General features: G+C 48.4%; 1 protein-coding gene and 1 long non-coding RNA gene across 5 annotated transcripts; one reads left to right on the top strand and one right to left on the bottom strand.

The window, feature by feature from the left end:
- The first annotated feature begins 116 nt into the window (after nt 1–116).
- Nucleotides 117–25,942, top strand: DYNLRB1 (dynein light chain roadblock-type 1). 4 transcript variants are annotated; one of them, XM_065521778.2, is made up of 6 exons: nt 117–161; nt 2,305–2,377; nt 7,641–7,778; nt 11,453–11,528; nt 19,639–19,806; nt 25,565–25,942. In XM_065521778.2, exons 2-6 carry the CDS (start codon nt 2,327–2,329, stop codon nt 25,606–25,608), a joined length of 477 nt encoding a protein of 158 aa, XP_065377850.1. In that variant the 5' UTR covers nt 117–161; nt 2,305–2,326; the 3' UTR covers nt 25,609–25,942. The 4 variants fall into 4 exon arrangements, with proteins under 4 accessions (XP_065377850.1, XP_073861203.1, XP_073861202.1 ...); XM_074005102.1 differs by lacking the exon at nt 7,641–7,778; XM_074005101.1 differs by lacking the exon at nt 2,305–2,377.
- On the bottom strand, nt 24,119–26,211 carry LOC135965254 (uncharacterized). Its single transcript, XR_010578198.2, has 2 exons — nt 25,944–26,211; nt 24,119–24,341 (listed from the first exon to the last, which is right to left on the bottom strand). It is a non-coding gene; the product is annotated as an uncharacterized lncRNA (long non-coding RNA).
- Nucleotides 26,212–26,640: the final 429 nt, after the last annotated feature.

The following is a 26,640-nucleotide window of genomic DNA, read 5'->3' on the forward strand; positions in this document are numbered from 1 at the left end:
TCCTGGCGGAGCCAGGATCGTCTCGCCCGCCTCCGCTTCACGCTGGCTCCTGATAGGCAGCTAGAGCTGTCCGTTTTGACAGAAACCTGTGCGCAGGCGCAGAAAGGCACGGGACTGGGCTGGGTGTTCGCTACGCGGGGCTACCGGATCGGTCGGAAATGGTGAGCGTGCGCCGGGGGCTTGTGGCTGGCGGCTGCCCACCACCCCACGCCAGGCCTTCAGTCCTCTGAGGATGAGGAGATCTCAGACCTCCGGACGGGAATCGGTGGGGGCTGGGCGTGGCCGGGCCCGGGACCCAGCCGACTTGAGGGCGGAACCCGGCGGCGGAGGCCTCTAGAGCCTGACCGAGGCGGGGCCGCCGGATCCCGCTGCCCCTTTACCGGAAGCAGGAGCCTGGCCTTGGCCAGGAAGAGATGATGGGCTAGGGGTGGGCAGCGGCCATGCAGCCTAGCGTCCTGGGTCTTGTTGCGCGATGGCAACCTTGCTAACGTTTCCCGGGAGCTCAGTTTGTGGCAGGCTCTGCCAAGCACTTTATGTGTCTTGTATTTCATCCCCCCTCCTCCTCCTAGCTCTGTGAGGTAGATATGATCTTTAGTCCCATTTTGTTACACATATCTGTTATCCAGAGCCCCGAGAAGCCAAGTGCTTTGCCCCAAGAAATGGTGGAGGTGGATTTGAACCCTAGAAGCTTGACGGCCGCCACTCTGTCGGCGTGATTTTTCTAGCCGCTGGGACTGGGTGGGTGCCAGAGTCAGGAACGGGCGGGGTCCGCTCTTGGGGATCCCAAAGCCGCCTTTTTACCTTTCTGGCTGCAGTTGTGGGCTCTCTACGCCATTACAGGTTTTGTGTTTTTAATCCTCACAGCTTGTGCAAAATTTGAAAAAAAGTTTTAAATTTTAAGCCATGTGAGTGTATTACTTTTTCAAAAATCTTATTTAGAAATCTAGAGCTTATAAGAAAAAATCGAAAAAAGAAACTGTCATCATCTAGGGGCAACCACTTACAGTAGTCATGTGACTCTTTGCTTGTTCTTGGTTTATACAGTTTAGCCCCTATTGAATGTACAATTGTGGGTTCTGTGTTTTTCATTATTACACCACAAAGAATATCTCCACATCATTACAAACATGTAATAATGCTTAAAATATGTATAACTTCATTTTTCACATCACTTAAGCTGTAAAAAAATTGATATATAATAGTTGTACATATTTATGTTGTAGATATACATGTAATATTTTGATACATGCATATGATGTGTAATGATCAAATCAGGCTGTATTATAGAATATCCATCACCTCAAACATTCATTATTTCCTTTTTTTTTTTTTTTTTTTTTTTTTTGAGATGGAATCTCGCTCTGTCACCCAGGCTGGAGTGCAGTGGCACCATCTTAGCTCACTGCCACCTCTGCCTCCCAGGTTCAAGTGATTCTCCCGCCTCAGCCTCCTGAGTAGCTGGGACTACAGGCGCCCGCCACCACGCCCGGCTAATTTTTTGTATTTTTAGTAGAGTCGGGGTTTCACCGTGTTAGCCAGGATGGTCTCGATCTTCTGACCTTGTGATCCACCTGCCTTGGTCTCCCAAAGTGCTGGGATTACAGGCGTGAGCTACCATGCCCAGTCAGCATTCATTATTTCTTTGTGTTAAGAACAAATCTTATGGCAGGGCGAGTTGGCTCATGCCTGAAATCCCAGCACTTTGGGAGGCCGAGGCAGGTGGATCACGAGGTCAGGAGATCGAGACCATCGTGGTTAACACGGTGAAACCCCGTCTCTACTAAAAATACAAAAAATTAGACGGGTGTGGTGGCGGGCGCCTGTAGTCCGAGCTACTCAGGAGGCTGAGGCGGGAGAATGGCGTGAACCCGAGAGGCGGAGCTTGCGGTGAGCCGAGATCAGGCCACTGCACTCCAGCCTGGGCGACAGAGCGAGACTCCGTCTCAAAAAAAAAAAAAAAAAGAACAAATCTTCTAATCTTCTAGGCTTTTCTTTTTTTCTTTTTTTCTTTTCTTTTTGAGACAGGATCTTACTCTTGCTCAGGCTGATTGGTACTCCTGGGCTCATGCAATCATCTTGCCTCAGCCTCCCAAGTAGCTGGAATTATAGGCAGGGGCCACGAGCCTAGCAAGCTAATTTCAAATATACAATAAATGAATGTTAACTGTAGTCACCCTATTGTGCTGTCAAACACTAGAACTTGTTGCTTCTATCTAATTGTATATATGTACCCATTAACCAATTTCTCTTCCACCCCTCTCCCACTTCCCAGACTCTGGTAACCGTCATTCTCTCTACTTCCAGGAGCAAGATCTTTAACTTCTACATGTGGGTGAAAAGATGCAATATTTTTCTTTCTGTGCCTGACTTATTTCAGGTAACATAATGACCTCTAGTTCTGTCATCCTGCAGATGACAGGATTTCATTCTTTTTTTATGGCTGAATAGTATTCCATTGTGTATTAATACATTTTCTTTCTTTCTTTTTTTTTTTTTTAAGACAGAGTCTCACTCTGTCACCCAGGCTGGAGTGCAGTGGTGCGATCTCGGCTCCTTGTAACCTCCGCCTCCTGGTTTCACACGATTCTTCTGCCTCAGCCTCCTGAGTAGCTGGGACTATAGGCGCGCACCACCACACCCGTCTAATTTTTGTATTTTTAATAGACATGGAGTTTTACCATATTGGTCAGGCTGGTCTCGATCTCCTGACCTCGTGATCTGCCCGCCTTGGCCTCCCAAAGTGCTGGGATTACAGGCGTGAACCACCGCGCCCAGCCTAATACCACATTTTCTTTCTTTTTTTTTTTTTTTTTTTGAGACGGAGTATTGCTCTGTTGCAGGCTGGAGTGCAGTGGCGCCATCCCACTCACTGTAGGCTCCACCTCCTGGGTTCATGCCATTCTCCTGCCTCAGCCTCCCAAGTTGCTGGGACTACAGGCGCCCGCCACCACGCCCGGCTAATTTTTTTGTGTGTGTGTGTATATATATATTTTTTAATAGAGATGGGGTTTCGTGTTAGCCAGGATGGTCTCGATCTTCTGACCTCATGATCCACCCGCCTCGGCATCCCAAAGTGCTGGGATTACAGGTGTGATCCATCACGCCCGGCCCACATTTTCTTTATTCATTTACCTATTGATAGACACTAATTCCATAACTTGGCTATTGTGAATAGTGCTGCAATATGAACATGAGGATGTGGGGATCCCTTTGATGTATTAATTTTCTTTCCTTTGAATAAATACCCAGTAGTGGTATTGTTGATTTATGGTAGGTTTTTTGTTTTTGTTTTGTTTTGTTTTTTTTTTTTGATGCCTTTGTCGAAAATCAGTTAGCTCTAAATATGTGGATTTGTTTCTGGGTCGTCTATTCTATGCCATTGGCCTGTGTGTCTGTGTTTTATACCAATACCATGCTCTTTTGGTTACTATACCTTTCTGGTATATTTTGAAATCAGGTAGTGTGATACTTCAAGCTTTGTTCTTTTTGTCCAGACTTGCTTTGTCTTTTCTGAGTCTTTTGTGGTTCCATACGAATTTTAGGATTGTTTACAGGTAATACTTGCACACAGTAAAAAAATAAATGATGTAAAAGGATCTAAGTGAAAAATAAAATTCCCACTCTCCTAACCCCCAGTCTCAGTCTCTCCTCCTTTAGAAACAACCATTGTAGTTTCTTTTTTTTTCAGCCTTGACCCTCCTGGGCTCAAGTGATCCTCCTGCCTCAATTCCCCCAAGTAGCTGGGACTACTAGTGCACGCCACCACACCCTGCTAATTTTTTTGTAGAGATGGGGTTTTGCCATGTTGCCCAGGCTGTTCTTGAACTCCTAGGCTCAAGTGATTCACCCTCGTTGGCCTCCCAAAAGTGTGTTAGGATTACAGGCGTGAGCCACCACACCCAGCTGTTAGTTTCTTGTACATCTATACAAGCACTTATATGGCCCCCCTTTTTCTTAAATGGTAGCTTACTAGAACCTGTATTATGCTATTCTGTGGTTATACTCATAAAAGCAATACAAATTTAGATGCATACTTTAACTTTTTTTTTTTTCTTTTGAAAGAGAGTCTTGCCCTTTCGCCCAGGCTGGAGTGCAATGGTGTGATCTGAGCTCACTACAACCTCCGCCTCCCAGGTTCAAGCGATTCTCCTGCCTCAGCCTCCAGAGTAGCTGGGACTACAGGCGCATGCCACCACACCTGGCTAGTTTTTCTATTTTTAGTAGAGACGGGGTTTTTTTTTCTATTTTTAGTAGAGACAGGGTTTCACCATGTTGACCAGGTTGGTCTCGAACTCATGACCTCAGGTGATCAGCCCACCTCAGCCTCCGAAAGTGCTGGGGTTACAGGCGTGAACCACCACATATTTCAACAATTTGAAGCAGTACCAGAGGATATAATGTAGAAAGTTTATGTGGTCTCCATCTTACTACTCCATGGTAACTTCTTTTGGCAGTTGGGTGTTTTTCCTTCCAGATTTGTTTGGTACATAAGCACATTTATATATAAGCTGTTTATTAGATGAAACTGGAATATGTATATTTATATATGTTAAGTTTAAGGCTGAAGTGGAGAGATCGCCTGAGCCCAGGAGGTCAAGGCTACAGTGAGCCGTGATTGCACCACTGCACTCCACCCTGGGTGAGAAAAAAATAAGAGAAAACAGAAGTTGACTTTAAGATATATGTGTATGTATCTTATTCTGCAACTTGTTCTGTTCACTTAAAAATATCACACATTTTTCTGTGTTATTATATGCAGGTCTACTTCATTCTTTTTAAGGTCTGTATAGTATCCTAGTCCCATATGTAAATTTAGGTGGTGTATAGTTTTTTTTATTCCAGACACTGCTGCAGTAACTGTTCTTGTCTTTTTCGCACTCATGCTAGTGGTTATGTAGCATAGATTTCTACAAGTGGCACTTTTGGCATGCATATTTTACATTTTAGGTGGAAACTGACCTTTAGAATAATGATATAAAAATCATCTATAATTGGCCAGACACAATGGCTCGTGCCTATAATCCCAGCACTTTGGGAGGCCAAGGTGGGCAGATCACTTGAGGTCAGAAGTTGGAGACTAGCCTGGGCAACATGGTGAAACTCTGTCTCTACTAAAAATACGAAAAGTAGCCGGAAGCCATGCATCTGTAATTCCAGCTGCTCAGGAGGCTGAGGCACTAGAATTGCTTGAACCTGGGAGGCGGGGGTTGCAGTGATCCGAGACCAGGCCAGTGCACTCCAGCCTGGGCAACAGAGCAAGACTCTGTTTCAAAATAAATAAATAAAATTTAAAAGTAATCATATATAATTCTCCTCATCCAATTTCACTCTACCACACAACTATTTTCGTCTTTGTATGTTCTCCTTCCTCTTTTGTTCACGTATACATATTTTCCAAGATATGCATGCTGGGTTTTAGGAGAATTTTTTTCTTTTTTTTTTGTTTTAATATGCAAAAACATTTAACCTTGTTGTCATATCGTCTTTGTGATTAACTACGTAGTGACTACATAATACTTAGTGAAATAATTGTACCATAATTGGCCAAATATCTTGCCTGTGTACGTTTGGGTTGCTCCCATTTCTTTGTTTGTTTTAGAGACGAAGTCTCTGTTGCTCAGGCTGGAGTGCAGTGGCTCAGTCTCAGCTCACTGCAACCTCTGCCTCCCAGATTCAAGTGATTTTCCTGCCTCAGCCTCCTGAGTAGCTGGGATTACAGGCGCGCACCATCACGCCCAACTAATTTTTGTATTTTTTAGTAAAGACAGGGTTTCGCCATGTTGGCCAGGTCTCAAACTCCTGACCTCAGGTGATCCACCTGCCTCAGCCTCCCAAAGTGCCGGGATTACAGGCATGAGCCACCATACCCGGCTGCTTCCATTTCTTAATTAGTAGAAATAGTGCTGTGATGATGCTTCTGTGAATGTCTGGTTTTGTTTCGTTTTGTTTTAACTTACTTATTAGGTTATTTCCTCAGGAGGAAATTCTTAGGAAAATAATTTCTGAGGGGGAGAGACCAATGCTTTTATGGTTCTTGCAATACATTGTCCTGTAGCTTTGTCAAGATTGTATTGCCCTTGTACCTGCCAGTTTTGTAATAGCAATGCCAGCATTTAAAAATAAACCTCAGCATTGCTATAATTTTTCATTTCTTTCCTTTTTTCGAAATGGAATCTCACTCTGTTGCCCAGGCTGGAGTTCAGTAAGCGATCTCAGCTTACTACAACCTCTGCCTCCCAGGTTCAAGCAATTCTCCTGCCTCAGCCTCCTGATTAGCTGGGATCACAGGCCCGTGCCACCATGATGGCTAATTTTTGTATTTTTAGTAAAGACAGGGTTTCACCATGTTGGCCAGGCTGGTCTCAAACTCCTGACCTCAAGTGATTCACCCACCTCAGTTTCCCAAAGTTCTGGGATTACAGGTGTGAGCACCACGCCCAGCTGAATTTTTCATTTATTTGTTTGCGAGGAATGATGACAATAGTTTGATGTGATTGTAATTTCTGGTAGGCATATTTTCTACTAGTATTCTTTTGCATACTACCTACTAGAGACTTGCTATTGTTCTTAGTCATTTCATGTTTTGTGTGGTTTTTTTTTTTGCCTGTTATATTTGGTGCATATATTTTTCTGTCCTGTTAGATTCATTTTTCTTATACAGAAGTTAAGTTTTATGTTTAGTGATCAAATTGGTCATAGTTCTTTGTCAATCATTTGCTTCCAGTGGTCATGCCTCCTATGCTGAGACAGTGGATACTCTTGGATCTTTATTGCTGCTTGTTTTTCCATGTGTCAGGAATGTGCACCTGGGGACTAGAGAATTGGGGAGCCTTATCTCCGTCACCCCATTGCCCGGGATGCATTTCTTTCTCATCATTTGGTTCTTGGCTTAAAGATGACATACTTACGGCCGAGAATGGTGGCTCACACCTGTAGTCCCAGCACTTTGGGAGGCCAAGGCAAGTAGATCCGTTGAGCCCGGGAGTTCAAGACCAGCCTGAGCAACATGGCGAAACCCCATCTCTACAAAAAATTAGCTGGGTTTGGTAGTACACATCAGTAGTTCCACATGTTCGGGAGGCTGAAGTGGGAGGATCACTTGAGCCTGGGAGGTCAAGGCTGCAGTGAGCCATGATCGCACCACTGCATGCCTGGGTAACAGAGTGAGACCCTATCTCAGAAAAAAAAAAAAAAAAAGATTACATCTCCTCAGGTGTTCCTGACCACATTAGCCAGAGTAGCATCCCTTGCCCCGCAGCGTAGTCCCTGTATCCTGCAAGAATCTTGTTTACTTGTTTAAGTCTCTTTCGCCAGAATGTGAGCTCCCTGAGGGCAGGGACCTCCTCGGTTGTGGTCACCGGTATATTCAGCCCTTCTGTTGACCAGCAATGTGGTGTTCTTGGGCAAAACCCTTCTCCTTTCCAAACCTGTTTCCTCATCACTAACATGGAGATCATACTAACCCGTGAATGAGAGTTTCAGAAGAGAGCATGTGTCTGAAAGCAATATATGACCCATAGTAGGTGCTGAGTAGGGAAATCATACCTGTGTGTCCTCCCATTCCTGATAGATGTGTGAGATGTGTGTTTACTTTCATTTATTTTTCTTTCTTCCTCTTTTTTTTTTTTTTTTTTTTTTAGGAGTCTCACTCTGTTGTCCAGGCTGGAGTACAATGGCACAATCGTGGCTTACTGCAGCCTCTACCTCCTGGGCTCAAGCAACCCTTTCACCTCAGCCTCACAAGTAGCTGGGACTACAGGCACACGACACCATGCATGGTTAATTTTTTTAATCTTTTGTAAAGATGAAGTTTCACCATGTTGCCCAGGCTAGTCTCAAATTCTTGGGCTCAAGCAGTCTACCTGCTTTGGCCCCTCAAAGTGCTGGGATTACAGGCATGAGCCACTGCGCCTGGCTTGTGTTTACTTTTGTATAGCCAGATCTTTTTTTTTTTTTTTTTTTTTTTTGAGACGGAGTCTCGCTCTGTAGCCCAGGCTGGAGTGCAGTGGCCGGATCTCAGCTCACTGCAAGCTCTGCCTCCCGGGTTCACGCCATTCTCCGGCCTCAGCCTGCCGAGTAGCTGGGACTACAGGCGCCCGCCACCTCGCCCGGCTAGTTTTTTGTATTTCTTAGTAGAGACGGGGTTTCACCGTGTTATCCAGGATGGTCTCGATCTCCTGACCTCGTGATCCACCCGTCTCGGCCTCCCAAAGTGCTGGGATTACAGGCTTGAGCCACCGCGCCCGGCCTGTATAGCCAGATCTTAGTGTCTGGTTCTCGTTGAATTTCAGATCACCTAAACCTTAGCTCTTTTTTCACACTGTGGACTGTGAGGCCATGTCCCCCTCCTGTACTTAAAAAGGTTGATTTCGTGAAACCTAGTTGCGGAAATGCTTTTTATTTGTTCCTTCAGTATTTATTGAGCCTATCCTCTGCGAGGTACTGGGGCTATAAAGTCTGGTCTGGTTTCCTGGTCCCAGGGTGCCTTGCATCTGGAGGAGGAGATGAATGTGACCTAAACAGTTGCACTGCATTGTGGTCAGTGCTGTGAAGGCTGGGGGCCTCGGTGCCCAGCAGAGGGGCTGGTGTCAGAGAAGCCTCCAGCGGGAGGCTCTGGAGCTGAGTCCAAAGGGTTGGGAGGTAGTTACATCAAGCATTGAGTGAAGGAAGGAAGCTTGTTTCCTTCAGACCCAGAGCAGCACGTGGCAGGGCAGGGATGGGAGGCCTCTTCAGGCTGTGTTCGCCCCCTGCTGTCCATTCTCCACACAGCAGCCAGAGCCGCCCTTTGGAAAACAATCAGGTCTTGTCACTCTCTACCTCAAAACTTGAGAGTGGCTCCATGAATCATATGCAGTAAAAACCAAAGTCATCACTTGACCTGCCAGGCTGTCTGTGGTCTGGTCCCGGCTCCCAGCTGCCGTCCCTCCCCTGCTTCCTGCCCTTCAGCCACACCAGCCCCTTTGGTTTTCCCCCTGAATATGCCAGGCGCTTGCCCACCCCAGGGCTTTTGTGCTTGCTCTTGGTGCTGTCTGGAACATTCCCCAGAAACTGGAATGGCTAAGTCCCTCATTTCCTTCAGATGTCTACTCACTATTGCCTTGGCGAGCCTTCTCTGACGATGTATGTCACATTCCCATCACCCCTGCATTCCAGGTCCCATTTCTCTACTGTAGCTGACATTTATGTTTGACTTCTTTTTTCTTATTTAATGTCCCTTCCCACAAATGTCAGTTTTGTGACATGGGATTTTTGTTATATTTTGTTCACTGCAGCATCCCCAGGCCTAGAACATTTCTGGCACATGGAAGGTTGCCATGTAGTTACTGAATGAATAGCAGTCTTAGGAAATTTCATCTTTTTCATTTCAGCCCCATTCTCTAATCTCTGGGGGGCTGTTTTGGATTTAGATTCTGACATCTTGGTTTTCACTTTCTTTCCCCTTTCTTTCTGGATTGATTGCAGATTGAGCTGTCCTAAATTATCATCCAAGTTATTCTTACATATTCTTATTCTGACAACATTGAGTGTATCAGAGCCCTGTGGCCCCTGTATCATAGACTTCTCTTGGATACATAGATGGGGGATTAAAATGTTTTTAAATAGAAACAATACAGTAGAATGAAAAGGGCAGTTTAAAAAAAAGAAAATCAAAACCTTTCTATAATTCCTTGCCCTTAATGTGGCTTTTTTCATAATCTCCTCTAACCTTTTGTTTTCATGTGATTGCAGTCACTAAAGCACTTTATTTTTGCATTTTGCTGTTTTCACTTAACATTATAGCACACATCTTTTGTGATGGTATAACATGGTCTAATCACCATGGTTAATATGTGTATTATATTCCTATTAGTGAATGTTCCATAATCTACTTGGCCTTTTCCCTAATTGTTGGGCGTTTTTAGTTCTTTCTGCATTTTGCTATTGCAGATGCCACTATACTTTGGTACTTGGTGAACTTCCAGGAGGGTGACCAGGGTAGACTGTGTATTGTCCAGCGGTGACCACTATTGTGCCCCGCTCCTCCCCTTCACAATAGCCGCTGGCACATAGTAGGAGCTCAATGAATGTGTTGACTGACATTCGATCTCATACACGCATGACCCACTGCATTGTACTCTCACGTCCACAGAACCTTGTCATTTTACCCAGGCTCCAGATCTTAGAGGCATCAGGCCATTTGCCACTTTATAGGAGAAACTTGTTTACCCTTCCCTCCAGCGTTCGAGAGTATTCTTCTGTCACAGGGGAGCGGGTGGCCGTGACTGGATTGTCAGACTTGTGCTTTCCAGAAAAACAAGAATTCATTGTGCTGTCTCCACCCAGTGTTGAGGATTCCCCCACCAACCCCAACTCATTAGTCCCTGGGGGTGAGGAACTGTTTTCTTTTGGTGAATGGAGCCTCTGTTTCTAACAACTCTCAGCCTTTGAGGGGCTTCTGACTGGATTCTAGACCAGTCTGGAAGGGGCCACCTGAGAACAGGTATACCTCAGGGCTAGTTTCCATCCACAGGAAGAGTTAGGCCTAGTTCAGTTAAGCAGCTATTTATCACACGTCTACTCCACAGACCTTTGTAGAGTCTCTAAGAAGTAGACATAGTACCTAATGTATGTCCCAGAGAAGCACAGCCAGGGATTTGGGGAGTCACATGTAGGCAGACCCCATCGATTGGGGGATCAGTAAGGGCTTCGTGGAGGAGATGATGTCTTAGGTGGTCTAGAAGAGTTTGTTGGATTTCAGCAGAGAAGATGCCTTGTGGGATAAAAAGATGTAGAGACAGGGAGGTGTGTCATGGAGCTGGAGAGTGGAGGGAAAGGTAGGACAGGAGTGACAGGAGGCCTGGCATGGCAGAATGAGGACATGAACTCCGACTGCCCCTCCGCTTACAGATGCTGTGTGCAGGAGTAGCCCACTGAGCAGTTTCTGGGTAATCAAAATTAATGAGCCCCTTCCCAAGGCACACTTCTTATAGCTGAGTGCTGCACATCACACTATCTCGGATGCTTGCTGAAGTCACTCAGTCTATCCTCATGTGCTCTTTGGGCCGCAAATGACAAAGTGTTGTCTTCCTGTTAGATAGTACTCTCTGGGTTTTCTTAAATCATCAGAGTCCCATCCCCCAGCTTTGCCAAATATATGAGTCATGGACGTGTATATACATGGGAATGGTGTTTATATTCTGCTCCCCAACAGCTGAGGAGGGTGGGATAATAGTGCCTGGTGGGCAAAGCGCCAGGAGCAGCCCTGTCCCACATGGGGGTGTGAGCAGATGCTCTGGGCACTGGCGGTGGCCGGAGGAGCACATCAGATCAGCTTGGGGGGCTTTGAGGGGGTGCCAGGTGCCTGAGTATTACTTGTTTGTTGGAAGACAAACATGTGATTCATCTGCCTGGGGTATGAGGAAGTTAATCCTGCCTATTGGCTTCTCCTAACCTTGGTCTTGTTTTCTGGCAGGCAGAGGTGGAGGAGACACTGAAGCGACTGCAGAGCCAGAAGGGAGTGCAGGGAATCATCGTCGTGAACACAGAAGGTACACGCCCTCCCTCCCGCCATGACCCGCACCCAGGCAGGCCCAGAAGCAGCCATAACACAGCATGGCACTTGCTGTTGACAAAGTCCTTCACGAACCTGATCTAATTTTAGGCCTTTTTAATTTTTAACACCTCCGGTGTTCTTTTTTTTTTTTTTTTTTTTTCCCATTAAGGCTAGTCAGGTGAAGCAGCGGGAGTGGAGAAGGGACAAAGAAATCAGTAACTGGTTGTGAGCAATTAGTTGTAAACAGCACTGCGTTCAGACCAGCCACTTCCAGTGTCCTCACAAAGGGAAAATCTGCTCAGTCCCACTGCCCTGACAGATCACACTTCAGTCTTCCATGCTTACTCAGGCTCGTCCGGCACAGTTCGAGAGGACCATAATAATAGTTGTTACCCTTGGGCATATGTTTACACATGAGCTTTTTAAAATATTGCTTCATGGTTTACATAAACAAGTTTTTTAAGTGCCATCACAATGTTCATTAGCCCAATTTTGTTGTTTCTACTTTTTAGTAAATCCATTAAGTGGGTATTACCTACCCATTTGTGTTGATTCTGCTTTTTTGGCTGGATGGTTCTCTAGTTAACTTCTCTGTGCCTGCAGCTCTCCTCCACCCCGACAACCCTTTCTGAGTGGGTATCTGTATAGGTAGAAGGGTACAGATACTAATTTTCCCAGACTGCACCGGACAGGAAGGGAGCGAACATTTAGCACGCCCCTGCTCTGTGCCAGGATTCTGGCTGGTGCCGCGCGTACTCTTCTTATATTCCGTAAAGCAGCCTGGTTGTCTGCATTTTGCAATGGAGAAAACTGAGTCTAGAAATGTAATTGATCTGCCTACCATCACACAGTCGAGATTTAAATCCAAGCCCATCTGAGTGCACTTGGATGCTTTCTCCCATGCCATGCTGTCAAGAACCAGAATGGCCCCCAGGCCCTCACGCTCCAGGCCAGCAGTAAGGACGGGGACTCTGGAATCCAGCAGTCATGAGTTTGAATTCTGCCTCATCTTCTGACTAGCTTTGTGACCTTGGCCAAGTCGCTTAAGCCTGTAAATGGGGATAATACTTATATCTACCTTATAAGTTGAAGAGTAACTAAGAATGAACAGCATAAAGCATTTAGTACAGTATTGTCACCATCTGTTTTGAGCTGTGAGGCATTTGTTCATACAAACTCTGATTTACCTGATGGGGTTCCCCTGTTGGGTTGGGGGCATCCACATACTTTATGCCTCTAGGCCACAGTGTTTTCCAAATGTATTCATTCTTTGAAATCACCCGGGGATCCTGTTAAACATAGCTTTCCAGGCCTCAGCACCAAAAAGTCTAATTTATTAGGACCAAAGCAAGACCTGAGGAATCTGTGTGTTTACCAAGCACCCCAGGAGATTCTTATGATCAGACAAGTTTAGAAAATTCTGCTTTAGTGGATAGATTCTAATCAGAAGAGGCTTCAGTGAGAGCCACAGGCCTAAGATTCACAGCAGTTCTGTCTCTTTCCGAAGGCCTTCCCTTGGAGAGACTGCCTCAGATCATGTTTTCAGGGCTGTGTTCCTTAAACCTAGGGGTCCTGTGCTACCCTGGGAGTAGAGGTAGAGGCTGAGGTTCCTGTCATCCACTTCAGTCAGAGCACACATACTAAGAACCATCAGTTCGTGTTTCTACATTGGTTTTAATTTGGGAAGGGGTTTGGCCTATTTAAAAACTACCCTACTGGAGTTTACAAAAATAACATAAACCAGTTTATGTGAGGCTGGGAGGAGAGGAGTCCACTGAGACGCTGCTGCTGATAGAGCAGCGTGGCCAATGAAGAAAGACCAGGACCATGCCTGACTCACCTCTGTTCCCGTGTCATTCACCACAGGCCGCAGAGTCAGGTCAGTGAACGTTAAATGAACCGACCACAGTGGGTGTAGCCGTCAGCCCCTTTGATTTGGTGATTCCCAAGGACTGTGTTCAAAGGCAATAATCCCAAAGGAAAAAACCTGAAATTTTTGCAAGCATGTTAGATGCCATAATGAGTAGATTAATAATTGTTATAATAGCTGGGCGTGGTGCATGGTTGTTCACACCTGTTCCCAGCACTTCGTGAGGCCATGGCAGGATGATCACTTGAGCCCAGGAGTTCAAGACCAACCTGGGCAATGTAGTGAGACCCCAACTCCACAAAAAAAAGAAAAATTAGGCAGGTGTGGTGGCACACGCCTGTAATCTTAGCTACTCAGGATGCTGAGACGGGAGGATTCCTTGATCCCGGGAGTTCAAGGCTGCAGTGAGCTGTGATTGCACTCCAGCACAGAGCAAGACCTTGTCTCTTTAAAAATAATCATCATCATCATCATAATGAAGTATGTAGGCCTTTCAGTGCCCAGCCCAGAGGCTGCTCCCACAGGCCAGGATTTACAGGCAGCTCTGTGGGTAGAGGTAATACAGCAGTACCTGTATCTGTCACGTGCCTGGCGTGCTGCCGGGCACGGTTTGTTTATGTGTTTCTTGGCTGCCTTGTAGGGTAGATGCTATTGCGGCCACCTTTACAGACACGTGGACATCCCAAGAGGTCAGGCCATGCCCAGTTGCGGGGCCCCCCAAATTCTCTGGCCCAGTGTATTCAGTGGGCTCTAATTTTTTCAGTGCTCTTAGAGAGCCTCTTATGTGTGTTGTCAGTCTAGGACTTGTTTTGGAGAAGCAGAGTTCTCAGCAATTCCTACTTAAATCAAGCAGAATGAAAGCCATCAAGGGCAACAAAGTGGAGGTGCTATGTCCTTGGATAGAATGTTGATTTCCAGCCGGGTGCGGTGGCTCACGCCTGTAATCCCAGCACTTTGGGAGGCCAAGGCAGGCAGATCACCTGAGGTCAGGAGTTCGAGACCAGCCTGGCCAACATGGTGAAACTTCGTCTCTACTAAAAATATAAAAATTAGCTGGGCATGGTGGCAGGCACCTGTAATCCCAGCTATTCGGGAGGCTGAGGCAGGAGAATCGCTTAAACCCAGGAGGTGGAGGTTGCAGTGAGCCGAGATCACACCACTGCACTCCAGCCTGGGCGACAAGAGCGAAACTCTGTCTCAAAAAAAAAAAAAAAATGTTGATTTCCAAGTCAGCAGAACCCTGACAAGCACAGAGCTAGAAAGAATGTGCTCCCCAGCCCTGCCTAGTTCTGATTAAACCATGCGCTCATTTCATTTACAGGAGGCTGGGAGCCCTTGGGACACTGTGGAGGCAGGAGCAGGCCCCCTGCTCAGGGCTGCCCCGATCAGTTGGGTGGCCTGAGGCAGCTCCTTTCCCTCTTCAGCCCTCAACTGCCTCGAGTCCTGTGATGGTCCAGGGAATCTCTTTTGGGCACTTCTTGCTCCGAGACCTGAAAGACTTCTGTCACTAAGAGAGAAACTGTCTTCTGGGACTGGACATTTTGACTCCAAGGAAACAACCCCAGGGTCCAGCGGCCCCAGCTCTGACCCCCAGGCTTCCACAGTACTCGCACAGGGGAGGCCCTCATTCTTGCCTTAAAACTGCCCCTAAAGCCAAGCCTTTTCACTGGGAAGCCCCAGCTGCTTACCTTTTGGATGCTAGTGAGTGCTGCCTTTTTGTCTACTCATTGGGCTGATTGCAGCATAGCTGAGAACATGGAATGCAGAATGAGCCCGCCTGGCTTTAAATCCAGGCCCTACTTACTTACCAGCTATGTGGTTTTGGGCATAAGCCACTTTCTCTGTTAAGTTTTCTAATTTGTAAAATGTGGATCATAATTCTGCCTTTCTCTAGGGGAAGCTTTTAGAATAGTGCCTGGCACGAAATGCCTATGAATGTCTCAGTTAGTGTGTGTGTGTGTGTCTTTAACTTGTGTCCCATTCTCAGGGCCCCCACGTCAGTGTCTCATTTACATCTCACACAGTGACCCTGTGAGGCAAGGGTTTGCCCAGTTTGCAGATGAGAAACCCAAAGCTGAGAGAGGTGTGGATAACCGCCCAAGGTCACCCAGCTGTAGATGAACGTGGTCAGAACCCGGAATCTGGGTTGGTCACACTTCCCACTGATCCATGGGGCCTTTAAGCCCTCTGGAAGCTTCCATTAAAGATGATGATTTGGGGATAATTGTATTGGGATGCCAATGATCTTATCTAGGGTTTTCCTACCCACCCACCAACATTCAGCTCAGCTGCTTCTTTCTTCAGGACCCCCTCCCTGATCACCCCAGCCCAGAGTGGTTGCTCCTGCTCCTGCCCCTGAACCCATGACATACCCAAGTCCCAATACTTTCCAGCCACCTGCCACTGCCTTTTGACATCTCCGCCTTGACTAGACTCAAATGGTGTTTCATAATAAAAGTGTGAGTTTAAGCAGTTTTACCGAAAACGCAAGGGAAATTTCATTCTGTTTATACTTTTCCAGACCCCCTGCCATCCTCTGCTGCTACTCACACAGGCAGAATAAGTGAAGGCAAAGATTGGTCTCTTGTGTTCACTGCTGTCTGTAGTACTTAGGATGGTGTTGGCACAGAGTTGGTGTTTGATTAAAGTGTCTGTTGAATTTTTTAGATGTCTTTTATTGCTTGAAGGAACTGGGTGTGTTGGAAGAGCCTGGGGGTATATCCCAGCAGATCAGAGCCCCAAGTTAGAAATTGTGCCTCCCAGATGACCAGCTACTTCTGCAGGCTCCACAGTGTTCATTTGTGAAGGCAGAGGCTGGGAGCAGGTGGCCTAATAACTAGGCTGTCTCTGAGGTCTCCTCCAGCTCTGGCATCCAGTGAATCTGGAATTAATCTTTGTCCTTGTTTGAACTTCTTCCCGGTTTTGGTCCTTGGCCCTGTACTTGCACGTTTTCTTTTGTTTTTGGAGTGAGCCAGCAGATGTTTAGTTTCTTGTCTGTTTTACACAGCTCCTGCTTGTATGGATGTGATCAGACTCCTCATGCCAATATCTGTCCAAACTAGTGAAAGTAGACCCTTTGACCACTCACTTACCAACAGCAATAAAAGCTTAATGATGTCTCTCTAGGGACACTAGTGAGCAAATCAGACTTGGTCAAGCCCTTGGGGAGCTTACATTATGGTGGGAGATAGAATAATGATCACAGTGTAATGCTGCAGTGTCAGCCTGGGAAAGCTGTGTGGTGCTGGGTCGGTGCCACCAGTGGGGATGAGAGGTGTCACCCGAAGATGGAGACCTCAGGGACGAAAGTGGGAATCATGAGTGAATAGGGGAAGGAAAGAAAGTTCCAGGCAGAGGGATCTGTGAGAAGGTGGCTTTGCGGTGTGTAAAAAGAGAAGGTCAAGGGGTCTGATCACCCAAACCATGCCAAGCCTTGAGACTGTAGGCCTCTTACCATTGGGGCCCAAAGATGAGCTAAGGGGAGGGTTTCCGGCCAGGTAGCAAGAACAGCCAACCCAGAGCTCTGCCTGGGCTCTGGTCCTGGCCCTCGGTGGGTGGGCTGTGTTTTAGCAAGCCCCTTGCAGGTTTAAGCAATAGTCACATCCCCTCAGATTAATGCAAATGGCATTTCCTGTGTGAATAGTGTTTATGTATTAACATTTATTAAGTGTACTCTTGCTAAACATTCTTAAATGAATTAAGCAGTATTCAGCCCGCCCAGCAGCACTTGGAAGCACAGATATTATTTTATAGATAAGGCAATGGAAGCTCAGGAGGTTTCATCACATGCCCAAGGCTGCATAGCTGTGAAGGGCAGAGTTGGGTGTAAGCACAGGTCAGTTTGGAGCCCAGGACCCTATTAATCTGGCCCATAGCTGCCCAGCCTAGGACTCAACTAAAGGCAGTTATCAGACCGACCTGCTGGGTGGCAAGAAACTGGCCCAGTCTTGTTTTCTTAGGCCCCCAGGAATGTGAGCGTGGACAGAAAGAGTCGTGGTGGCTCCTTCCCCATCACCGCCCCATTGTGGGTAGATTATAATGGACACACTCATTGGTGCCATCCTCAGGAAGCTTCAACTGTAGAGCAAGGCCTTGCAGGGCCCTGCCGTGCACATTGTGGCCATCCAGGAGCCAGCAGCAGCCCTGGTGATCTGGTTGTCTTGTCCCTTGCAGACAAGTGATGACTACAACCTCTTCTCCTGACATCACTTGGCTCAAAAAGCCTCTCTGACTCACCTGCTTCTTTTGCCACCATGTCCTCTTCTGCCTACCCTTGCATTCCTGGTGCCCTAGGAAGACAAGATTGGGCCGGTTTCTTTACTACTCAGCCGGTCGGCCTGATAACTGCCTTTGGCCGATCCCTAGGCTGAGCAGCTGTGGGCAGGACGAGCAGGGTCCTGGGCCCCAAAGCTGGCCACTTCTTATGAGGAGCCACTTGTGCCACACTCCTCAAGTGCCTGTCAGCTGGTGGGCTCTTGGGGGTCTCATGGATAGAGCCTTCTGCTCATATGTCACAGCCAATTCACAGGTACCTGCTGGCCCAATTATGGCCTGAGGTGGCTCAGTGTGAGCTACATTCCTCACCTCTGTGACAGTAGACACCATCCAGTGAATAAGTCCATTTAATGGTTCATCTCAAGGAAACAGTCCTCCAAACAAAAGGCTTGGTATAAGGTGCTGTTCACTGCCCAGTTAATGGTTACAGTTTGTTACTGGTTACAGTTTGTTACTGCCCAGTTTGTTACTGGTAACAAACCCAGCCCCTAAGTAGCCAACAGTAGGGGCTGGGGAGCTCTGTGGACCGCCCACTTAGTGGCCTCTTTGAAAGAGGTAGCAGTGCTGTTTACAAAGGGTGAACATGTTTCCTGTTTCTGTGCCTGTTGTGCAAACATAGAAAAACATGCTTTAATCTGGGGGCCTGGCCATGTGGACAGTGTGTTTACAGCTGCACCCCAAGCCTGCCTTGGGTGGAAATCGTGACGGTTATGTCCCAGCACAAGCTGACTTTTTCTCTTCTACTTTTTAGTGTTTAGAAGTTTGTGGCCGGGCATGGTGGCTCACGCCTGTAATCCCAGCACTTTGGAAGGCCGAGGCGGGTGGATCATGAGGTCAGGAGTTCAAGACTAGCCTGTCCAGTGTGGTGAAACCCCGTCTCTACTAAAAATACAAAAATTAGCGGGGTGTGGTGGTGCGCGCCTGTAGTCCCAGCTATTCAGGAGGTGGAGGCAGGAGAATCACTTGAACCAGGGAGGCGGAGGTTGCAGTGAGCTGAGATCACGCCATTACACTCCAGCCTGGGTGACAGAGCAAGACTCCATCTCAAAAAAAATAATAATAAAATAAATAAAAGAAGTTTGTAAGGCCAGGCACGGTGGCTCATGCCTGTAATCCCAGCACTTTGGGAGGCTGAGGCGGGCAGATCACCTGAGGTCAGGAGTTCGAGACCAGCCTGGCAAACATGATAAAACTCTGACTCTACTAAAAATACAAAAATTAGCTAGCTGGGCACTGTGGCACGTGCCTGTAGTCCCAGCTACTCGGGAAACTGAGGCAGGAGAATCACTTGAACCCGGGAGGCAGAGGTTGCCGTGAGCCACTGCACTCTAGCCTGGGCAACAGAGCAAGACTCCATCTCAAAAAAAAGAAATTTGTAAAAGCGCTTCCTGGTTTCAAGTCTAAGCACTATGAATGAGAGTCCTTTTTTGAACAAAAAAACAAAAACCTTATTTTATTAGTTTTTTTAATCTGTGTCCCTTCATGAATCAGAGCTAGTGTCTCTTTTTACTGCTGGGAACCAATCAGCCCTGGGAAAGGAACCGGGAGTGAGACAGCGGGCCTGTATATGAATCCTGCCCCACTGTGGGAAAGGAACCGGGAGTGAGACAGCAGGCCTGCATATGAATCCTGCCCCACTGTGGGAAAGGAACCGGGAGTGAGACAGCAGGCCTGCCTGTGAGTCCTGCCCCACTGTGTGACCACAGACAGGTTGCCTCACCGCTCAGAGCTCCTGTTGCCTCGCAGGGGGATGAGATGGTGTTGCCACCCGTGGAGTAGTTCTAGGGCATGGCACTGGCATGCTTTGGGGCTCAGCACCATGCCTGTCACATAGCAAGCCCTCTGCGGATGGTGGCATTGACTGAGAATTGCTATTCCAGTTCTTTCCACTAGGGGTGTGGGTGGGAGCTCGGCAGAAGGGGCTCCACATCCTCTCAGGCTCCATCTGCTCTCCCCTCAGGCATTCCCATCAAGAGCACCATGGACAACCCCACTACCACCCAGTACGCCAGCCTCATGCACAGCTTCATCCTGAAGGCACGGAGCACCGTGCGTGAAATCGACCCTCAGAACGATCTCACCTTCCTTCGAATTCGCTCCAAGAAAAATGAAATTATGGTTGCACCAGGTAAGGGGTCTTCTACCTCCCCATGTAGAAGCAGACCTCACGGCACATTCTCTGCCTCATCAGGAGGCCTGGCACAGTGGTGTCTCCAGAGGATCCAGGCAGGGCCCGAGGAGTTGAAGGAACTGGGTTGTTGCCTTACTGCCTAGCCAGCCTCCAGCTGGTGTCCCACAGCAGATCCGCCCAGGGACTGGCCCCGGAGGGGAACCCAGTCTCCTGGGATAGACAGACATGTGAGCATCATGTGTGTCTCCCCTGCCTTGATAGGAGAAAACTCAAAGGCATTTGGGACATAGAGGAAGGTGTGGCCAGGCCTGTCTGGGGCTGTCTGCAAAGGCTTCCCAGAAGAGGGGACACCGGAACTGAATCTTAAGGGCACAGGAAGCAGTGTGAGCAAGGCGGAGGGGCGGAAAGCCACATTTGGAAGAATATTCAGTGATTCTGCTCCAAAATGTAAAACAAAAGTACCGTATCATTTTATCCTTGAAAACATGTTCTCTGCCCACTTGTAAAGACCAGGCCTGTCTTTAGGCCCGTTGCAGCCAGCTCTTCCTCCCGCACCGGAGCAGATTGCCATGTTTCTTTTACACGAGGTGCTTGCCTTGCATTTGAGGGCTGTGTGGTGCAACCAAGGCCTGTGTTTAGTCCTTAGGATCATTCTCGGGGTGAGGAGATGCTCATTCTGGGAGGAGCCCACAAGGATGGGAGCACAGGAGCGAGCAACAGAGCCACATCTCCTGCCCGGCCCCCTCGCTCTCACTCATGGACTAGGGTGGCAGACAGAGGTTCCAGGACCATCTCTGCCTCGTGACTTCTCACCCGGCTTTTTCTTGGCTGAGCCACATAGTTGAGTGTGCGTGCGTCATGTGTGCGTGTGATGGTGCACTTCCGCTGCAGTGCCGCTTATCTAGGGCATCAGGATGTGAGTGGGGAGCAGTGGGAGGTGAGACTTTGGTCCAGTTTAGAAGGGGCCACAAACACCTAACTCGGTTGCATGGACTTGATCTTGCAAGCAAAGGTTTTTAGGGCAGGAGGTGATAGGATTATGATTAGGACCCGGATAAAGGAAGGCAGCGGGGGATCTGGGGACACTGAGTGCTCTGGACATGGCAACACAGAGGCCACAGAGTTCTGAGGTCATTTGATGGGGGGTCAGCCGCTCCACGCAGCAGACCAGCATAGGTTCTGTCACCAGGCCTGGAAGGATGGGAAGAAAGAACTACAGAGCCAGTCACAGCAGCCCAGTTTCCCTGGGACACTCCCTAGAGGGGTGGGGACAGAGCAAGTCAGTCACAGAGAAGAACATAAGAATAACTCCAGAGTCTTTTTTATTCCAAAATCACGCCGTCCATGTGTACTGCCTGATCCATCAGGGAGAAAAGACTGCAGGAGGCGCAGAATCTGTTTTCCCAGCTTTGCCTCCCACAGGCATGACCCTGGGCAAGTCACAGAACACCTGCAAATCTACATCTGTAAAATGTCGAGTAGGGGACTGTGCTGTGCTGATGTCCTGAGCCACCCTGCCTGGTTGAGTGTGTTGACCTGGGTTGGGGGAAAAAGCCTTGGAATCAGATTTAAACTGAAATCCCTCCCAGGACATCATGTTGTGTGGCTGCAGAGGACAAAGCTTCACTCCCCTAAAAGTCGGGCTGAGAGGCCAGGCGCGGTGGTTCACGCCTGTAATCCCAGCACTTTGGGAGGCTGAGGCAGGTGGATCACGAGGTCAGGAGTTCGAGACCAGCCTGACCAACATGGTGAAACCCTGTCTCTACTAAAAATATAAAAATTAGCCTGGCGTGGTGGCACGTACCTGTAATCCCAGCTATTTGGGAAGCTGAGGGAGGAGAATCGCTTGAACCCGGGAGGCAGAGCTTGCAGTGAGCTGAGATCGTGCTACTGCACTCCAGCCTGGGAGACAGAGCGAGACTCTGTCTCAAAAAAAAAAAAAAAAGGCTGGGAACGATGCCTCTACTCGCCCTGTGCATAGCAGACCTCACGCTTCCCAACGGCCGACTGGGAGTTCAGGGTATGGGAGAAAGGAGCAAATTACATGGTCTCAAAATCAGACACATTCTTCACGGACAGTGTCCCTTGGCATAAAGCTCCTGAGAATGTCTCCTCCGGAAGAACAGCGTCATCTGAAAGCTCCTGGCCATTCAAGTCTCAACTTGGCAGCAGTGGCACCTCCAGTTTGGCCCTGAAGACCCACAGGCATTCAGAGCCCATGAGTTTGGTTGGTGCTTGAGTCCAGAATGGGCAGCTCCCAAGTAGGGGGTTCTCCTTGGGGTTCACAGGCCCGGAGATCCCACGACCCTGTCAGTGGAGGAGGATGAGGTGGCCAGTCCCTCTCCTTGGCGGCACTGCAGGGGGCACCCGTGCTCTCAAGTCACACTCTGTCTCTCCTGCACACACGCGGCGCTCTCCTGGAGGACGGTGGCGTGCTGAGCTTGTCTTACACACAGAGCATGCTTCTTTGGCTCAGCCTCACTGCTGCCACTCAGTCCTTCCTCGCCACCAAATGCTTACCTGCATTTTTAAGGCCGTCTCCTCCACTTGAGAGTAACTTCCATGAGGGCAGGGGCTTGTAAGCACATAGTAAGCATCTAGCAAATATCCATTGATTAAATAAATGAATGACTCTGTAAACCTCCCTCCACTGCTGACACCCCACTGATGTGGGTCAGAGGTGGGGTCAGCAGTGGGGGTGGAGTCAGGGATGTCTGTGGGGCATAGTGTTAGGATGAAAACCAGTGATTTGACACTTTGACATACCCACTTTTATGTGGCCAAGAAAAAATAATTGGGTTTTGGTGCAGAATTCCTGTGGTCAGGAGCCACCACGCAGAGCCTAGGAGGCACTGGCACTGAATTGCCTCAGGATGGCTACAGAGCACCGGACCCAGGGGTGGCCATGGGCGTAGAGCAGGCCTGGCTACTGTCAGAGGTGCCCATATGAGACTGTAGTTAGCACCCTACACATTGTGGGCAGCCTAGAGCAGCCTGGCCCAGGAGGGAGATCCACGCCTTCCCACCCGCCTGGCCTGACTCCATCCAGCTGAGGAGCTGCTTCCCAGGCCGTAGACAGCAGCAGGTGTTCCAGACAGCGTGGCTCTCCACATGTGTGCCAAATTCACCCCACCCTGGCCCAGAACCGCCCACGTGAACAGACTTTTTTTTTTTCGGAGACAGGGTCTAGCTCTTGTCCAGGCTGTAGTGCAGTGGTGCGATCATGGCTCGCTGCAGCCTCAACCGCGCAGGCTCAAGCAACTCTTCCACCTCAGCCTCCCTGGTAGCTGGGACCACAGGCATGCGCGGCCACACCCAGACTTTTTTTTTGGTAGAGACAGGATTTCACTATGCTGCCCAGGCTGGTCTCAAACTCCTGGGCTCAAGCGATTCTCCCACCTCGGCCTCCCAAAGTGCTGGGATTATATGCGTGAGCCACCATGCCTGGCCAGGACATCTTAGCACAAACTTTTGTTAGCCGGACATGGTGGCACCTGTATTCCCAGCTACCTGGGAGGCTTAGGTAGGAGGATCGCTTGAGTCTGGGTAGTTGAGGCTGCAGTGAGCCATGATCGTGCCACTGCACTCCAGCCTGGGCGACAGCAAGACCCTGTCTCAAAAAACAAAACAAAAAAGAACAGACTTCTAGTTTTCACTTATTAACTTCACTAATACTAAAGCTGAGGTAACTAACTCAGCCCACACAACCTTCAACACACATTACCTGTCACAAAGCACTTGAAGTGGTATTATTGGATTTAGGGCTTGATAATTTGGAATAAAAGACACTGATATTACTGATTGTGCCTGTTTTTATCAGTGGCTTGTTAATTATTTCTGTTTTCATTTGTGATTTTTATGAATGCAGACTGATTAGCCATGAAACTGTGAGTCATTTCATTTCTGTTTCTTCCCAGTTGCAACAGCCCATCTTTGTGGGAAGAACCAAGCTTTAGGCTCGGCTCTGAACAGCCACAAAGCAACTTGGCTGAGGTCCTGCCATTTCTCTCATGCTCAGCAGGGGGCAGCAGACCAGGGCAGTTCGGAGTATGGGGTCAAACCCAGGTCCCTGTCCCCACTCCACCTGTGGATTTTCCTTGATTGGGCAAGCCCTTTAACTCTCTGAGCCTCCGTGTTCTCAGAGTGACTCGAGGGCTCACTGAGGGGCCGTATGAGAAGTGGGTGGCCCAGACTGGGACACAAAGAAGCCTTGATCAATGTTTGCAGTTAGATTAAGTGGGTAAATCTGCATACATAAAAATCACTAATGAAAACAGAATTAACAAGCCATTGATAAAAACAGGCACAATCAGTGATATCAGTGTCTTTTATTCCAAATTATCAAGCCCTAAATCCAATAATACTACTTCCCCAGTTTGCTCTTCAGTAAAATGAGAGGCACTCAGGCTCACCTCCAAGGACTTGGACTTGCTGTGATTTCATGGTGGACATTCCTCCTTACTGGGCCAGATCCCTGGAGCTGGAATCCAGGCAGCTTTGTCCCCTTTCGAAATTTTCTTATTCAGAAGGTTCTGGAAAGCCAACAAATTGAGTTTGTGACAGAAATTGACATTAGCTGGCTGGGTGTGGTGGCTCACACCTATAATCCCAACACTTTGGGAGGCTGAGACAGGAGGATCACTTGAGCCCAGGAGTTTGCAACCATCTTGGGCAACATAGTGAGACCCCATCTGTACAAAAAACTTTTTTTGTTTTGAAATGGAGTCTCATTTTGTCACCCAGGCTGGAGTGCAGTGAGGTGATCTGCAACCTCTGTCTCCCAAGTTCAAGCAGGCCTCCTGCCTCAGCCTCCCAGGTAGCTGGGATTACAGGCACCTGCCACCAAGCCTGGCTAATTTTTGTATTTTTAGTAGAGACAGGGTTTCACCATGTTGGCCAGAGGCTGGTCTTGAATTCCTGACCTCAAGTGATCCGCCCACCTTGGCCTCCCAAAGTGCTACATGAGCCACCACACCTGACCTTCTACAAAAATCTTCTTAAAAATTTACCCAGGTTTGGTGGGGTGTGCCTGTAGTCCCAGCTACTCAGGAGGCTGAGGCGGGAGGATCACCTGAGCCCTGGAGGTCAAGGCTGCAGTGACTCATGATCGCACCACTGCACTCAACCTGTGCGACAGAGCAAGACCGTCTTGAGGGGGAAAAAGAGATAGAAAAAAAAGAAAATGACACTACCCCAAGTCCAGTGAAGTTATGTCGGAATTCCATCTTTGACACTAAGTAGCTGGGTAACCTTAAGCCAGCGGTCCTCCCACAGCCTACATCAGCATCACCTGGGAACTTGTTAGAGAAATGCAAACTCTTGGGCTTTGCCCCAGCCCCACTAAATGATGGTTCTGGGCGTGGAGCCCTCCAGGTGGTTGGGATGCCCCTAGTTTGAGAACCATGGCCTTAGGCAATTCATTGGAGCTCTTTGAACCAGAGTCCCCCGACCTGGAAAACAGGGGTGAGAATCCAGCCTACCTGCTGCCACTGTCGTGGGGAGGATTAGAAGAGGGGACACTGTAGAGTGCCTGCTGCCCGGTACGGGGAGGCCCCTCTTGCAGGGGCCCCCGCAGGAACCTTACAGGTTTATCTTGTTTTCCCAGCATTTGGAGATGCTGAGCGTTGATGCTTTTTATTGCTTTCACCCCCTTTCTCATTTTATGGTTAGTGATTTAATGGTTTATTTGCTTTCTTGTGTGTTTTTCTCTCATTTTACATTTAGTGATTTTTTGTGTCATTTTTTTCTTTTGCAGATAAAGACTATTTCCTGATTGTGATTCAGAATCCAACCGAATAAGCCACTCTCGGCTCCCTGTGTCATTCCTTAATTTAATGTCCCCCAAGAATGTTAGTCGATCATGTCAGTGGACTGGCACGTGGCAGTCGCCTTGGAACCCACTCAGACCAATCCAGTGACCATGTGTGGGCTGGCAGCTCTTCCTCCCCCACCAAAGGAACCCCTGTGTGCGCCAACCTTCCCCAGAGCTCCGGAGGGCCGTCTCTCCTCACTTCCAGGTTTTAGAGCAAGAGCTTGCAAGAAGCCCGCACCCAGCTTCCTTCTGACCTTCAGTTCACTTTGTCGCCCTTGGAGAAAGCTGTTTTTCTTTAACTAAAAATAACCAAAATGCTTACCCGGCTGTTGTGTCTTTAAACACTAGGTTGAAAAGGCCTTTCTTCCTGTGTAATCACACGTCAGAGGCCCGGCTGCCTCCGTCAGTCCTGGAGGGAGATCATGTTCACGGCTCCGAGAGGCCTGCTGCTGCTGCTTGTGCCGGTGGCCGTCCTTCGTGTAGCTTGGTGTCAAATCAGTGCCCTGGCTTCTGGGCCTCTTGGCCCTCATCCTTCTTTTACCGTTTCCCACTGCTGCCAGTGTTGAAAGATTTTTTTCTACTACGCTGCACTGGGGAAGAGTGGTACTTACTGAGGACCCGGGAAGCACCTGGCATGTAATCTACATAGCTCTCACCTAACGGTACCCTCTGCAGACAGAGTGTTGGGGCTACCTCAGACATGGGGACTTGGGCTTAGAACGGCTTGCCTACGCCCTCACAGCCAGGACACAGGTCTCGGACTCCAATATCCCTGCTCTTCCCACACTATCTGCTCCAGAAATCCTGGAGGGCCCCCATTCACCCGAGTGAGCCCGTCCTGGGCAAACATCTGCCCCATAGACTCGGAGTGCAGGGGTCCTCCCGCCGAGAGCGTCCCAGAATTCACCTGCACTCAGGCTCCCACACACCCTCATCCAGCCACTCTCTTGTTTTTTCCCTCTGAAAACACATGTATTTAATTTGATTAGGGTTTTTCTTTTTGTCTGTTTCCTGTTACA

Source organism: Macaca fascicularis, chromosome 10 (genome assembly GCF_037993035.2).
Source record: "Macaca fascicularis isolate 582-1 chromosome 10, T2T-MFA8v1.1".
NCBI lineage: Eukaryota > Metazoa > Chordata > Mammalia > Primates > Cercopithecidae > Macaca > Macaca fascicularis.